This window comes from Neophocaena asiaeorientalis, unplaced genomic scaffold (assembly GCF_003031525.2).
Source record: "Neophocaena asiaeorientalis asiaeorientalis breed wild unplaced genomic scaffold, Neophocaena_asiaeorientalis_V1.1 scaffold98, whole genome shotgun sequence".
Lineage (NCBI taxonomy): Eukaryota > Metazoa > Chordata > Mammalia > Artiodactyla > Phocoenidae > Neophocaena > Neophocaena asiaeorientalis.
The window spans coordinates 2,102,206-2,118,935 of record NW_020172459.1 but is presented as its reverse complement, the minus strand read 5'-3'; the positions used below and the strand labels follow the sequence as shown (position 1 = coordinate 2,118,935).

Here is a 16,730-nt window from a genome sequence, read left to right as displayed (position 1 = left end):
TTTTGATTAAGCTCTAATTGCCAAACCTGGTTAATGTTACTGAAGGATTTGATGAGGAAGAATGACTAATCTGACCTTTTCATAATTAAGAAGATATTTTGTGAACTGATACTTGACAAGAATACTCAATGGGGAAAGGTTAGTCTCGTTAATAAATTTTGTTGGGAAAACTGGATAACCACATGCTGAAGAATGAAATTGAACCCCTATCTTATACCACTCCCCAAAATTAACTCAAAACGGATTAAAGACTTAAATAAAAGACATGAAACCATATAACTCTTAGAAAAAAAACAAGGAACAGCTCCTTGACATTGGTCTTGGCAACATTTTGGATACGACACCAAAAGCACAAGAAACAAAGGTAAAAATAAATAAGTGGGACTACAACAAAGTAAAAATCTGTGCAGCAAAAGGACAACAAAAATGCAAAGGCAACCTACAGAATGGGAGAAAATATTTGTAAACCATATATCTGATAAGGCGTTAATATCCAAAAAATATAAATAACTCATACAAGCCAATACAAAAAGAATGTCAATTTAAAAATGGGCAGAGGAACTGTAAAGGCCCTTTTTTCAAAGAAGACCTAAAAATGGCCAAAGGATACATGAAAAGATGTTCAACATCACTAATCATCAAGGAAATGCAAATCAAAAACCACAGTGAGATATCACCTCACACAGGTCAGAATGGCTTATCAAGAAGACAAAGTGTAAAAAATGCTGGCAAGGATGTGGAGGGAAGGGATTCCTGTGTCCGTCAATAACAAAAAAACAAACAACCCAATCAGAAAATGGGCAGAAGACCTAAATAGACACTTCTCTAAAGAAGACATACAGATGGCCAATAGGCACATGAATAACGCTCAACATCACTAATTATTAGAGAAATATAAATCAAAACTACAGTGAGGTACCACCTCACACCACAGAATGGCCATCACTAAAAAGTCTACAAGTAACATACCCGGTTGGTCATGCCAGTAGCACATGCTTGTCTCAAAGATTAAACCATGCCTGTCTAAGTATGCACAGCTGCTACAGTGAAACTGTGAATGGCTCATTAAATCAGTTATGGTTCCTTTGGTCACTCGCTCCTCTCCAACAGTAATTTACTGGCACAAAACCAGAAATCTAGATCAATGGAACAGGATAGAAAGTCCAGAGATAAACCCATGCACCTACGGTCACCCAATGTATGACAAAGGAGGCAAGAAAATACAATGGAGAAAAGACAGTCTCTTCAATAAGTGGTGCTGGGCAAACTGGACAGCTACATGTAAAGGAATGAAATTAGAACAATACCTAACAACATACACAAAAATAAACTCAAAATGGATTAAAGATCTAAATGTAAGACCAGATACTATAAAACTCTTAGAGGAAAACATAGGCAGAACACTCTATGACATAAATCACAGCAAGATCTTTTTTCGTCCACCTCCTAGAGTAATGGAAATAAAAACAAAAATAAACAAATGGGACCTAATTAAACTTAAAAGCCTTTGCACAGCAAAGGAAACCATAAGCAAAATGAAAAGACAACCCATAGAATGGGAGAAAATATTTGCAAATGAAATCAGCCAACAAGGGATCAATCTCCAAAATATACAAACAGCTCATGTAGCTCAATATCAAAAAAAACCAAATAACCCAATCAAAAACTGGGCAAAAGATCTAAACAGACATTTCTTCAAAGAAGATCTACAGATGGCCGAGAGGCACATGAAAAGATGCTCAACACCACTAATTACTAGAGAAATGCAAATCAAAACTACAATGGGATATCACCTCACACCAGTCAGAATGGCCATCATCAAAAACTCTACAAACAATAAATGCTGGAGAGGGTGTGGAGAAAAGGGAACCCTCTTGCACTGTTGGTGGGAATGTATATTTGTACAGCCACTATGGAGGATAGTATGGAGGTTCCTTAAAAACTGAAAAAAGAGGTACCATATCATCCAGCAATCCCACTCCTGAGCATATATTCAGAGAAAACCATAATTCAAAAAGATACATGCACCCCAACGTTCATTGCAGCACTATTTACAATAACCAAGACATGAAAGCAACCTAAATGTCCATCAAGAGAGGAATGGATAAAGAAGATGTGGTACATATATACAGTGGAATATTACTCAGCCATAAAAAGAATGAAATAATGCCATTTGCAACAACATGGATGGACCCAGAGATTGTCATACTGAGCGAAATGTCAGACAGAGAAAAATAAATGTCATAAGATATTGCTTATATTTGGAATCTAAAAAAGGGTACAAATGAACTTATTTACAAAAAAGATATAGAGGTGCAAATTTAAAAAAACAAACTTATGGTTACCAGAGGTGAAAGGGGCAAGGGGGAGGGATAACTGGGATATTGGGATTGACACATACACACTACTATATGTAAAACAGATAACTAACAAGGACCTACTGTCTAGCACAGGGAACTCTACTGAGTACTCTGTAATGACCTATATGGGAAAAGAATCTAAAAAAGTGGGTATATGTATAACTGATTCATTTTGTTGTACAGTAGGAACAAACACAACGTCATAAATCAACTATAATCCAATAATTTTTTTTTAGAAGTCTACAAATAACAAATGCTGGAGAGGGTGTGGAGAAAAGGGAACCCTCCTACACTGTTGGTGGGAATGTAAATTGATACAGTCACTATGGAGAACAGTATGGAGGTTCCTCAAAAAATTAAAAGTAGAACAACCATATGATCCAGCAATCCCACTTCTGGGTATATATATCCAAAGGAAATAAAAACAGGGTCTCAAGGAGATGTCTGCACTCCCATGTTTATTGCAGCATTATTCACTATAGCCAAGGTATGGAAACAACCTCAGTGTCTGTCAATGGATGAATGGATAAAGAATATTCAGTTTAAATATACAATGGAATATTATGCGGCAGTGAGAAAGAAGGAAATCCTGCCATTTGTGACAAATACTGTATGATATTACTTACATGCAGAATCTAAAAAACTCTGAACTCATAGAAACAGAGAGTAGAGTGATGGTTACCAGGGGTTGGGGGTGGGAAGAAGTGGGGAGATGTTGATCAAAGAGTAAAACTTCCAGTTAGAAGATGAATAAGTTCTGGGGATCTAGTGTACAGGATGGTGATTATACTTAATAACACTGTATTAAATATTTGTAAGACGGGGACTTCCCTGGTGGTCCAGTGGTTAAGACTTCGCTTTCCAATGCAGGGGATGAGGTGTGTTGGATCCCTGGTCAGGGAGCTAAGATCCCACATGCCTCAGGGCCAAAAAACCAAAAACATAAAACAGAAGCACTATTGTAACAAATTCAATAAAGACTTTAAAAATGGTCCACATCAAAAAAACAACAACCTGTAATAAATAAATACTTGGAAGTTGCTGAGACTAGATCTTTACCTTCTCATCACAAAAAAAGGAAATGCTAATTATGTGATGGATAATGCTACAGTGGTTATCATATTGCAATATATAAGTGTATCAAGTCAACACTTTGTACATCTGAAACTTACATGCAATGTTTTATGTCAATTACATCTCAGTAAAGCTGGGAGGGTGGAAAGTATTTTGTACAAAACAAAAACACCCACATTTATCATAAAAGTTTTTAAATTACAGATAAGTAAAGTAATAACCATCACTTGAGTGACATATATATTCTCTCAATATTTTTTCTAGCTATTTTTAAACAAAAAGTGGGATCAAACTATACATCTTGTGTAACTTGCTTTCTTTCAGTCGATGATACATGATGAAGAGTTCCATTGTACAGATATACTACAATTTATTTGCTCAATCCCTGCTATGGTTCATTTTATGCGTCAATTGTCTAGGCTATGGTATCCAGTTGTTTGGTCAAACACAGTCTAGATGTTGCTACTAAGGTCTTTTTTTTTTTTTAGATGCAATGAGCATTTGCAATTAGTAGACTTAACTAAAGCAGAATTTGCTCAATAATGTGGGCAGGTCCCATCCAACCAGTCGAAGGCCTTAAGAGCAAAGAGAAGTTTCCGAAGGAAAAAGGAATTGTGCCTCCAGACTGTGACCCAGAAGTTCTGCCTCTCTGAGAACCTAGGCTAGTACAGATTTTGGTAAAGGGAAGTGCTGCAATAAATACCCCAAAATGTGGACGTGTCTTTGAAATCAGGTAATGGGTAGAAGCTAGAATTTTGCAATGCACGATAGAGGAAACCTATAGTGCCTTGAAGAGATGGGTGGCAGAAACATGGACATTAAAGGTGGATTGTGCTGAGTGCTCAGATGGAAATGAGCATTACGTTATTGGAAACTAGAGGAAAGATGATTCTTGTTATAAAGTGGCAGAGAATTTGGCTGAACTGCTTCTGTTGGGTGGAAAGGAGAACTTGTAAGTGATGAACTTGGATAAGATTTGGATAAGCTGAGAAGATTTGTAAGCAAAGGTTGAAGGTGTGGCCTGGCTTCTCCTTGCTGCTAAGTTTAAATGTGAGACGAAAACGATACATTGAAGAAGGAATTGTTAAGCAAAAAGGAGCCAGAATTTGAAGATTTGGAAAGTTCTCAGCCTATCCATTTGGCAAATAACTAGAAAGGATGCTCTGAAGAAAACACCAAGGGTGTGGCTGGACAACCATTTGCTAAAGAGATTAGGCTTGTGACTTGTGGATTCAATCAACTAAAACCCTGACCACTTGGAAGGGGACAGAGATGGGACAAAATGAAGAAAGGCTGGTATACATCAGGTATTCTACAGGCAGGAAAAGGATAGAGCTTTTCAGCTGCAAATGTGTTATCCTTAAAGAAAAGGGAAGAACGATTTGAGGGCAGTTCAGATGCCAGCAGGGCTGCTGTTGCCACCACAGGCCCAGAAGAGACAGGCCAGGGTGCAGGTCCACTGACTCTGGGCCACCTTCTTGGTTCTGAGGGGGCAGTGCAACTACCCCAGTAGGTTCCTTAAGACAGGGCATGGTGCCAGTGAGGATTCTTCTCAAGTCTTAAAATCTAATCAAATGTGCCCTGCTAGATTTCAGACCTGCTTGGGACTTGTGTCCCTTTTTTCCTTCTGACATCTCCCTTCCGGAATGAACGTGTCTATCCTCTCTGCCTGCCCCACCACTGTGCTTTGGAAGCAGATAACCAGTCTGGTTTCACAGGTTCACAGATGGAAAGGAATTTTGCTCCAGCATGAATCATACCTCTTACCCATAATTGATTTGGATAATATAGATGATGACATCTGAGTTGATGTGGTTTAAATGAAATACTGGACTTAGAGTTGACACTGGAACGATTAAGACTTTGGGGGAAGTTGGGCTGGGGTGGAAGTATTCGGTACCTGGGAAAAATATGAATTTTCAGAGGCCACAGGGCAGACTGTAATCGGTTTGTGTTCCCCACAAAAAGGTATTTTGAAGTCCTAATCTCCAGTAGCTCAGAATGTGGCCTTATTGGGAAATATAGTCTTTACAGAGGTAATCAAGTTACAATGAGGTCAGTAGGGTGGGCCCTGATCCAATATGACTGGTGTCCTTATTTACAAAAAGGGAAACACACAGAGGGAGACCACCACATGAACACAGGAGGTAGAGACGGGAGTTACAGCCACATGCAAGGAATGCCTGGGGCTACCAGAAGCTAGGAAGAGGTAAGGAAGGACTCCCCTACAGGTTTCAGAGGGAGCACGGACGGCCCTGCTGGCACCTTAATTTTGGTCTTACAGCTTCTAGAGCTGAGGCAGTAAATTTCTGTTACAAGCCACCCCGTTGTAGTACTTTGTTGGACATGTAGAACCTCAGTTTTGAGCTTTTATGGATATATTTTAGCGCATCTGCAATCATATTCCTATATACAAAACTGTTGTGTCAGAGGATATACAAGATTGAGGCTGTTGACTTGCATTGCTAAGTTGCCCTCTGCAGCGTTCCCCAACCTTTTTGGCACCAGGGATCGGTTTCGTGGATGACAATTTTTCCACGGACAGGGGAGTGGGGCGGGGGGAATGGTTCAGGCGGTAATGCGAGCGACGGGGTGATGAAGCTTCACTCGCTCACCCGCTGCTCACCTCCTGCTGTGCGACCCAGTTTCTAACAGGCCATAGACCGGTACCGGTCTGTGGCCCAGGGGTTGGGGACCCCTGCTCTATATGTGGCATTAACTTAAATGATCTCCAATACTGTGGGAGCATCCATTCCTTACCCTCTGACAACAGACTTTGTTTTTAATCACCATTGATTTCTGATTTGGGTAATCAAAGTGTCCAGAGAAATATGCCAGAGCATGTTGGGTAGAACATTATAAACTTGTATCCTGGGAAGATTTAGTTGCAGTGTTTCTAGGTTGGTCTATTACTGGTCTCCTAGGAAGTGATCAGCTCAGGCAAAGGAAAGACAACCATGAGCGCAATGTGTCCAAGAACAGATCTGGACAAAACAGTCACAGTGGAAATAAATATCAGCTTTATTAACACTCAAAGTGCCATTCATTTATATTCATTCCATAGTCCAGAAGGTTACTTAGAGTAAGCCTTTGCACCACAATCTTTCAAAAAATGAACTAACATGTAAGAAAAAGCAATTTTCATTGTGCTAATTATTGCAGGCCTTCATGCACGATAAATCTAAACAAAGATGGGTGCCAACAATATACAAATTTCCATATAAACAAAGTCATTGATCACTAACAAAATATAAACATGGTTTCTTTCACATTAGATTAAAAAAAAAAAGGCTATTTACCAGCAAGAAAAAACAAGTACATAAAATCTGTAAAACTCAGAAATTTTATACATTTTTACAAGCACAATTTTGAATGAACACAAAGTCAAAATGTGCATGAAATGTGGCACACACCACACTGTATCTGGCTTCTGGTAGGTTTTTCTAATCATATCGGCTCCTTGTAACATAATAAGCTTAGTGACATTCAACTTCAACAGTGGACTTTATTCCTAACGTAAGTAATTTTACATGGTACCGCATATTAAAAACAAGGTTTTCCTAAAGCACAACAACATTGTCAGATTGGAACTTTAATTCCCAATTCTTTTTCTGCCAGTTACTTAAAATACACAGTACGGTATAAAGACACAATGTATGTTTGGACATTTCTAAACCAATTTATAGTCAATTACAGAGAATCAGAATTTGTCAATATATTGTTTTATGAATGAGGTCTGACCTTGCCCAGTAAGAAAAAAACTGAAAGTTGAAATCTTTGGGGAAGAATAAAGGAAATATTCAAAAACAACAGTAGGCCAGGCCAACAGCAACTGGAGATATAAAAACCTTTGACATCTCTTCAAATTAATTTAGTTTCTCACATTTTTTCATAGTTCTGAGAATTCAAAGACTGTTTTAGTGGACAGTGTTTTTGCTACTGCTTAAAACCTATTTTTTTCTCTTAATTTGCATTTCATAGAATTCCCAGAGAGAATTCAATGTTGTTCTTTGCAAGAGTATTTTAATTGATAGATATCTAAGTAAATCTGCATCCAATTGTGGAAATACAAATACATTTTGAATGGTTAAAAACAAAACTAAAAAAATATTTTTGATCAGCCAGCTGAAAATATATTCATATAGTAAATAATCTCTCAGAAAGCTTTATATATATTTAATTATTCTAACTAAACAGTACCCTTATAAAACAAGTTCATAAAAATGTAGAAATGAAAATAAGAAATTACTGGGATATATACATGTACCTACAGACAGAAAAAGACATCTCCACACACACATCCCCTGATACACAGAGTTACAAGCATACTTTCCACTTAGTCATGGATTTCAGAATACATATAAAATCAGAAAGTGATGTCGAACTCCTGAGTTCTTCAACAAAGATAGAACCATAGATATGTATACTTTGTAAAAGCAAGAAAGTCCATTTAAGTCAGTAATAGCAGTGCAGTTACTGACGGCTACATCTTGAAAGAAGTTTAAACGTAGAGACACAGACAGTAGTTCAATGCACGCATTCATGATGCTCATACACCCATCAACAATTATTGGTCAGAGTAGTAAATCAGTGTACAAATTAAACATTTCCAAAAATGTGCAAAAAAGTCAACCTTGATAGGAAAAGAACACCTTTGTACATAATTATAAACTGCCCAGCATTCAACTGAGATTAAAAACGTTTACAGAGAGAAACTAATGGATTAAATATAGAGAATTTAATGGCTACATTTAAAAATGTACATTAGGTCAAAGGGTAAATTTACAAATTGATAATCATAGTTTGCAACAATTAAAAGTTTATTCTCAGATTTATCCAAGTTTACTTTTATTTACAATGATATTTGAATAAAAAGAACCATGTGAAATGTAAGAGATGTCAGACATTAAAAGTATTTTTGGTATTAACTCTTTTACAATATTTCAGAATGCAGGGTAGCAAATTTTAAAACCAACAGCAATAGAAAAAATGTAAACCTTTTACTTACTAATTAAGATTGTATTAAAAACAACTGTTTGTTTTTAAAGAAGTATTCTTATCGTTAGACACTGTAGTTTCACTTGAACAGGGTATATTGCAAGGGTTTGGCCCACTTTTTTTTTTTTTTGGCCCATAAACCTTTACAGCTCAAATGTTTCCACTAGTTCTCTCTTCTTGTTCCAGGTGGAAAAAAGTCTTTGGAAAAAATGAGAACATGACAAATCCATTTTGGAGCCTAAGTATCTAACAGAGTTAGGATGTAATTTTGTTACTTATCTCTCCCCTCCAAGCAATGCTAATGCTAAAGTCACCAATTGTTAGTTACATGAATAAGTGAACACAAAAGTGCTTTCCAGTATACTCACGAACTTTACTGTTCTCAACTGGCATTAAGGGACTCAGAAATCCTACCTGGGGACAAATTCTGCATGTATGCTGGAGAGCAGACTCGTCCTTACGTTCCAAAGTGTCTATGGCACAAAAAGTCCACAACCTACTTTTCTTCACAGCTTCCTGAAATGCCCCTCAAGTCAAACACAAGTTCATAAATGTTAAGACATTAGGAAGAAAGTACGCCACCAACCTGAGGCATCATGTGTCAAGGTATATGTGTATGCGTTTATGGTCAAGTGACATTAATTAAGATTGGCACGTGTCCAAACTCAAGCTCATAATGTCTATATAGTTCCATAATAGTTGAAGTAAATTCCTGCATGTCTAAATGCAAACACTGAGCACCTGTCTTTAACTTGAAGGATAGATTGAGATACAAATTCTACTAGTACCTGTTTTATCATTTTTACACTATTAGCTTACAGGTGGGTAACAGTGATAATCATTTTGGCTGTATGTGCAGAGAATACAAAAGCTTTGGTTTAATGTGATTCTGATAATACAGATTGTAAATACAAACAATAAGTCATCAGGCATAGGGAATAATAGTACTCACTGATTTAATGCCTTTGCTATTATTAACAAAAATATCATTACTGTCAATTAAAATGCCCAATTATGAAAAATATGAAGAATTACGTAAGAGACTGTATACAGGCAACAGGTAAAATTTATTCTTTTCTTTACGATAGCTGCGACTCCTCCCTTGACCTTCTGAAACGAAACCATGTCTGCTCTCACTATAACCTAGAGAAGGTTCTCTAGACTCCCCTGAGAGCTCACTACCATCTATAGCTCTGAAAGGTGACTACAGAGAGATGGTTGGCCCTGATACTTTCACACCTATTATGGCATCCTGTCCAGACTGTGGCAGAAGTTAAAGCAAAGCTAAAGACGACTATGAAGTAGGAACAGTGGCTTCACAGCACGCCTTCCCTAGCCAACCAAAACAGAGGTAAAATTTCCTTTTGAACACTTGGTAAGCTAAGGAAGCTTGTTTTGATAATGTCTGGCAGAATTTCTATTCCAAAGAGCTCATGAAGAACTATGCAAAACCAATTACTTTCTACTTAAGAATTACATATAAGCTATTATACACACATACAAATTCAATTTTAATCTACTTTTAGCAACCAAGAGCTTGGCAATTTACAATAAATACCTTTATTAAACAACCGTTTGTACTAGCTACTTGTGGAAAATGTGCTGGCATTCCATCATCAGTAGGTCACACACATTTGAGCTGTTCTTCCAAGAACAGAGACTAATCTAACTGGACATTCACACCTTTCCTTCCTTCCCACCCCTGCACCAACTCCAAACACACACACACACACACACACACACACACACACACACACACACACGTACACACACATACACACTTCACAGAAAAGTAAGGTGGAGTTTTAGTCAAAATGTTAGTCATAAAGTAAGGATTAGAATTTGCTATCCCTGGATTTCTTGCTCATTGCCCTAAGTCTCATTGCCTTAACATCTGTAAACCATTTAACTGACCTCTTTAGGACAAAAACCACCTTTCTAGTTCTGCTTTGAAAATCATAACTGAACCACGACATACAAAGAATTTGGACAGTGCCAGTGTGATTGAAAATCAAGTAATCAACCTGGAAAACAATTCACTATGTCTCTTTAGAATTAGAATACCTCTTTCTATCCTTATCTTAGGAATTTGTGTCTAGTAAAACTGCAATGTGTCTATCACAGAACAATGCTAATGTTTCTCTTCTAACATATTAAAAAAAAAAAGAGGTAGAAAAGGGTAGGAGGAAGAAGCAGGCATTAAGAAATGTTTAAGGGCCAATACACAGTCTAAGGCCAAATCAACTCTTGAAGCCTACTGATTTTGGAAAAACCTTCATTTCGGTGGGTAACTTGAATTATTATTGATATAAAACAAAATTAAGGCATACAGAGAAAAAGGCACTACGAAAAATTAACAAATTGCTTTCCGTTGACATTTTAACCAATGTTAAAATTCAAATAAATACGAACAGTGCATTTGTAACTAAGGCCAAACTTCATATAAAACAATAAGATCTCAAGAAATTTTCCTGATCTTAGTATAAATAACACTGTTGACAGAATTCAATTTCTATCAAATGTTTTTGGGTATTTTAACAATTTAGACCAAAAGAAAATATTTTTTTCTTTAAAGGAAAAAGCAGGAAAAAATACTCTGTAATGGAATAAATGCCCCCATCACTGGAACTGTTTGAGCAGAGGCTGGGTTTTGTAAGAGGGAGTCCTGAGAGAGAGGCTGCTTGACCTACGCAGATCCCTCCAATTTGGGGATACTTTTAATTGCTGTTGTTAATGACATTTTAGTTTATAATAGCCAATGGTTACCCAAAATTGCTTTCCCTCACTTCATAAGAAATAACATTTTAAAACATCATTGTTTAACTTTCAGATTCAGGATATGCCATAAAAATAAGTAACTGGGGGCTCCCCTGGTGGCGCAGTGGTTGGGAGTCTGCCTGCCGATGCAGGGGACACAGGTTCGTGCCCCGGTCCGGGAGGATCCTGCATGCCACGGAGTGGCTGGGCCCGTGAGCCATGGCCACTGGGCCTGCACGTCTGGAGCCTGTGCTCTGCAACAGGAGAGGCCACAGCAGTGAGAGGCCCGCGTACCGCAAAAAAAAAAGAAACTGTTTGCCCATTTTTCCTCCTAGACTGTGACCTCCTTAAGTTAATTTAGTACCATAATAAGCCACAATACTGAAAAAGCAAATGAAAAGGATTCACCATATTTAAAAAAAAAATCAATAGATTCCTATACTTGGTTGACACCAGGTGATTTTATATCATGCCATTGGTCCCAAATGAAATCAGTGACAAAGAATTCTGCTGTGGGCCAAGGAGTTTGCATCTGGCGAACATCTTGGCTTTTGCACCCAAGCTTAGTTGTCCTATAAACTATTCAGATTTGATTTTCTCAAATGATTTCATGTATCTTATAACAACTCCGTCTCAGAAATATGACACACCAGACCTGACATATATAAGAGCTGAAGTAGCAAAGAAAGCTACTCTAAAGAAATAGTTTCCTCTTTTTAATGTAGCTTCTACTGGGAATAAGATAAAGACTCCTTCAAGTGAAAGCCAATTCAATTTACTATGAAATAAGTTTTAATTTTTCTTTTATAGTTCAGCCTGTGCATTAACATTTCCATCTCTTATATAAATTATGTAAGGTTGACTGTGCCTTTGAAAACTTTCTAAGGCAGTAGTCTTTAACCATTCTTCAGGTTAGAAACATGTTTTGTAAATGAGGAAAATTAAAGATAGTCATACTGAAAATTTCAAAGTCTGTATATTTTTAAATACATTTTAAAGAATTATCATCAAAACTTCCATTAGTCATTATGATATTTCTCAACCCTTTTATTCAATACACTTTGTTTGCAATGTAAAAGATCTTATATTTGGTCCAAGCCTAAATCATGCCATTTTGAATCTCTCAAGGCCTAAGTAGAAAGATATTTCCTGAAAAGCACATATAAGACTGCTAGTGAATCTTCTCCAGCACCAAAAAGTCTGCCACTATCAAAGCAGAATGCATTTTAAAGGCACAAAGTAGCAGTCAGGTCATTTTCCAGCCTCAGCAAAGAAACATTACAGTATAGAAGAATCAGTTGTGCATTTAAAAAACAAAATACATTTAGAGTCATCTTAAAAAGTCCAAATTTCATTTGTTGATCCATACAATTATTAGAAAGAAAAAATTGGAGTGTTATTTTAACTGCCCCTGATAGAGGTGGTTCCTTTGAAAATTTTCTTTTTTAAATTTAATTTTGGTCTTTCATACCTCACCCCACTTTAAGCTTTTTTGTTCTAGTAGTTTTTATATATATTAACTTTTACTGTGGTTTTTGGTACCTTTACAACTTGTCTGAAATAAATTCACATCACATTTTTATATAACTCTGTAAACTATTAGTCTACTCTTAAGTCTTTCATAAAGAACAATACTTTTCCATAGCTAGTAATATTTTTCTTATAAAACAAAGGTCTTGTGCAGCAGTGTTAAAGTAGTAGTTTCTTTTCAGGTGATTTTATTTTCTATAGCATTTCAAAAAGAAAAAGAGACTGAAAATAAAGCAAACAATTTTGCTTTGGGTTTCACAGTCTCCCAAGATTTCTCTTTAAAGAGCACCTGTCTCATATTCTGCACTGCTGATTACCCTGATAGACCAAAAATGAGCCAAAAGGAAATCACAACCACACAATACAAAGAAACAAAGGAAAAGCCCACTGGTCCAGACACCATGATCCTGCTCAAGTAGAAGAGATGCCTTCACTCATAAAAGATAAAGAAATTATAATAGATCCACATCCTTGGGGACTATGTTTATAGCACAAGATTCGGCAGTTGAGTTCCCAGGGGGAGGAGGCCAGTAATTCATGTTCTTCCTTGCAAGCTGCTTCCTTTCATTATAAGGGTATGTGAGAAGCTTTAACAACTATATTTGTGCTTTGACTTCTTCTCAGACTAGCTAATGGAGTTTCAAATATTCCTACAGGGAATGCCAGATAGGACCTTGATACAGTAAAACAAGATCTACTTAAGTTCAGAAACAAAGTATTTTAAAAGAGTTCCTAAACGAGCATACCTTTTAGCAGAAAACAAAATACCTGAGTCCCTTATGAATCCCATGAAAAGCATCACAGTTAGGGCCTCCAAGAATACTATTTTCTAGACCTTTAAAAATAAAGTACTTAGCATTTGCTTTAATACGTTGAAAAAAATCGCAAGTGGCCAAATTACCGATATCATTCATGTTTTTCAGTAGCACAAGTCCATTAGAGATAGTGGGAGTTTCCCAGCTGTCTCATTCCGCTTAATGTCGTTGCTCTTATATTAGAAATACCTGGCAGTTTTTAACCTTCCTATAAAGTAGCTAATACTTTGTTTTAATATGCCTTTGTTTTCCCACAATTATGAATTGACTATTGAGGAAAGAATACACACAGATGACTGAGTTCAGCAGGCTCCGTGTTTAAGTTCATTTTGTGTCTAAAATGGAAGTTACTGATTTGGGTGCAATATGCAGCTGGAAGGGAAAGGATTGTTACTGGCTGTTTGTTGAGACCTTTCACCCTCGACTTGAAGTAGTGGTATCTTCTCTTGTAAAACCCTCATTATGCATTACATCACTCTCTGAAACTTACTTTTTGCAAGGAAACTGCTTTGTAAATGGCCATTTTCATTTATAACTGGGGCTGGTATGTACATCAGGGTTTCTCAACTTCGGCACTTTTAACATTTGGGGCAGGATAATTCTTTGTTGGGGGGCTGGACGTGCTGTTCTTGTATACTTTAGTTTAGCAGCATCCCTGGCCTCTAACCACTAGATGCCTCTAGCATCCTCCTGGTTGTGACAACCAAAAATGTTTCCAGTCATTGCCAAATGCCAAGCAAAACTATCCTCACCCCAGCTGTGAAAACCACTGTTTTACAGGCTAACTGTTTTTTGAGGTGCTTTAGTAGTCTGTGATCCAAAGAACAAGAACAAGGGTTTCATATCATGACACTAGCTTTTAACACATGGATACTGCAGGTTAAACTCTTAGTTCCTAAACAATGGGGAATCAGGAGCTAGAAAGGAAGATATAGTATACATGATTTTGATTATTTCTCCTTCCCCTTGATTTCTGGGACTTTCCCCCTCGGGTAAAGAACACAGTTTAAAATACACTAAACAACACTTAGTTCTTCTTTTCATTATTTCTGTTGACCGGCAGATGTGGTCTCTTCTACTGCTTACACACTTAATTAGAGCAATCTCCTTTTGTCTTTTAATTTGGATTTGCTTATTGACTTCCCATATCTGTTTTAAAATAAAACAGTATCTTTTCTTTTTTTAAGCAGAAAGCTACCCCTCAAGGTTTATAGACCCCAGTAACATGGATCTATTATAGTGTACTTGCTTATTATATACTGCTTAGGATTAACAAACAAACATACCTCCTAGAGATTCATATTTGCTATCAAGAGTCCTACTGAGCAAAAAGCTTGGTAGACAGAGGTTAGGATCTAAAGAATACAGATACAAGAAGGGACCTATATTCTTTAAGCTGAGTACCTATCCTAAACTCAAGTTTAGGGCTCAACCCCACAAACAAGAATCTATTTTAAATACTATCACTAAAAACTACAAATTATACATCATTTTCTTCTCCTTGTTTTCCATGTCTCCCCATCACTGCCAATCTGTCAGTGACACAGGGAAAGACTCTACAATCTTTAGGTATTCCAAATGATCTTTTTGTACTAAAAAGAGTGACTATGTACTAAAGTGCTTTATGTCTCTGAACCACATCAGTACATTATAAAAATTAAAAAAAAAAAGTTTCAAGTTCTTGTAAGGGAAAAAAAGATTAAATATAAAAACTTCAGGATACTATTATTATTAATCAAATTTAACCAAGAATCAAGAGAAACACTTTCCCTCTTGTCTTTGTTTTCTCCCCCATCTCTCTTTTTTATAAAAAAGAAAAGTGCAGTCAGAGAGAAGGTGAATGAATAGATGGGAGCTGGGTAGAGGCACAGGAGAGGTTACTGGCTGCTAGTGATAGTGCACGAACATGTGCCTTAAAAGTTCATCAGCGGGAGGTCTCAGTTTGGCCTCTACAAAGATCCGTTTGAGGAAATCTCGAGTATGGTCTGAGACATGGGGTGGCAGCTTCGGGTTCGTCGGCTGAGTGGCGATTTTAAAGATGGCAGCCATTGCTTCAAATTCTGCCCAAGGAGGCTTTTCCGTTAGCATTTCCACCACAGTACAGCCCACGCTCCTAAGAAGAAATAAAAGAAAGACCTTACACAAACAACATCATCATGAAGTCAGCTAACTAACTACAAAATGAGAAACAGGCGTGAAGTCCATATACATTTAAATACGACTTGGTTTCAAACGTAAAGTTTCATTAAAAGGCTGTAAAAACTGAGGTCGGCGCTCGGCCTCCCGCACGGAGCCTCTGGGGTCGGGGTCGGGGTCGGGGCCGGGGCCGGGCGGGCGGTTCCACATGCCTCGCCAGCGGCTCCCTCTCCTCACTTCCGAGTTGCCGAGGCGCTGCCGCCGCCGCAACCCGCCGCCACAACCTGGGCAGCCCCGCGGGGTCCCCGGGCCGCCGCAAAGCGCCAGAAAGACGCAGGGGTGCGCGTGGCTTCGGCGGGCCCGGCCTGAAGCGCGGCCAGCACCCGACAGCGGGGACACCAGCCCCCGGTCCCGCGCCCCCTACGGGTACTGGAGGAGAATCCCTCGGCTCCTGTCGTCTGGCGGACACTGAGGGCGCGAATGTAGACAACCTGAGAGAAGAAGGCTTCGGGGCAGGAATGAGGCGATTAAGATCGACTGACACGGAGACCTGACAGAAAGGGCTGAAGAAACGGGGTTTTCTGAATTTGAGGAGACATCTTTAAGTGAATTTATGTATCCTTAAGAAATAAGGAAAAATATATCCATACTTGATGTGGTATCATTCCCAAACCTGAAAAATGAGGAAAGTCTGTTTTAAAGATAAATATGCCTGAACACACTACTGGACCTCCCAACAGGGATTTGTCAGGGGCAGAGGGCAGTTAGAGGGGAAGCATTTTATGTATGCAGTCTTGAAGAAAAATTTATATTTGGATTCTAGACTTCAATGAATTCTGACAGTTGTAGAAACAGATGGGAAACACTCAAATATTCCTCGTTGCACCAAAAAGTTAATTTGCGGTACATGAAATGAATATTGTTTTATAACAACTGTTATTAGTGAAATACTTTCTAGTGCATTTTATTGACTCTTCTTAGTTTAACAGTTTAAACACCTATGCAAACTTAAAATGTGCTTTTCTTTCTGAAAGCTGGTACTGTTTTGAAAGAGCTTTCT

At 37.8% G+C, this 16,730-nt stretch overlaps 1 protein-coding gene across 1 annotated transcript in view; it reads right to left on the bottom strand.

Moving 5' to 3' along the window:
- Nucleotides 1-6,431: 6,431 nt before the first annotated feature.
- MAP3K2 (mitogen-activated protein kinase kinase kinase 2) overlaps nt 6,432-16,730 on the bottom strand; it is a 43,245-nt gene continuing 32,946 nt past the window's right edge. Inside the window, exon 16 of the mRNA XM_024738015.1 lies at nt 6,432-15,647. Coding sequence (XP_024593783.1) covers nt 15,422-15,647 — 226 coding nt within the window. The 3' untranslated portion in view covers nt 6,432-15,421. The remainder of the gene's footprint in view (nt 15,648-16,730) is intronic.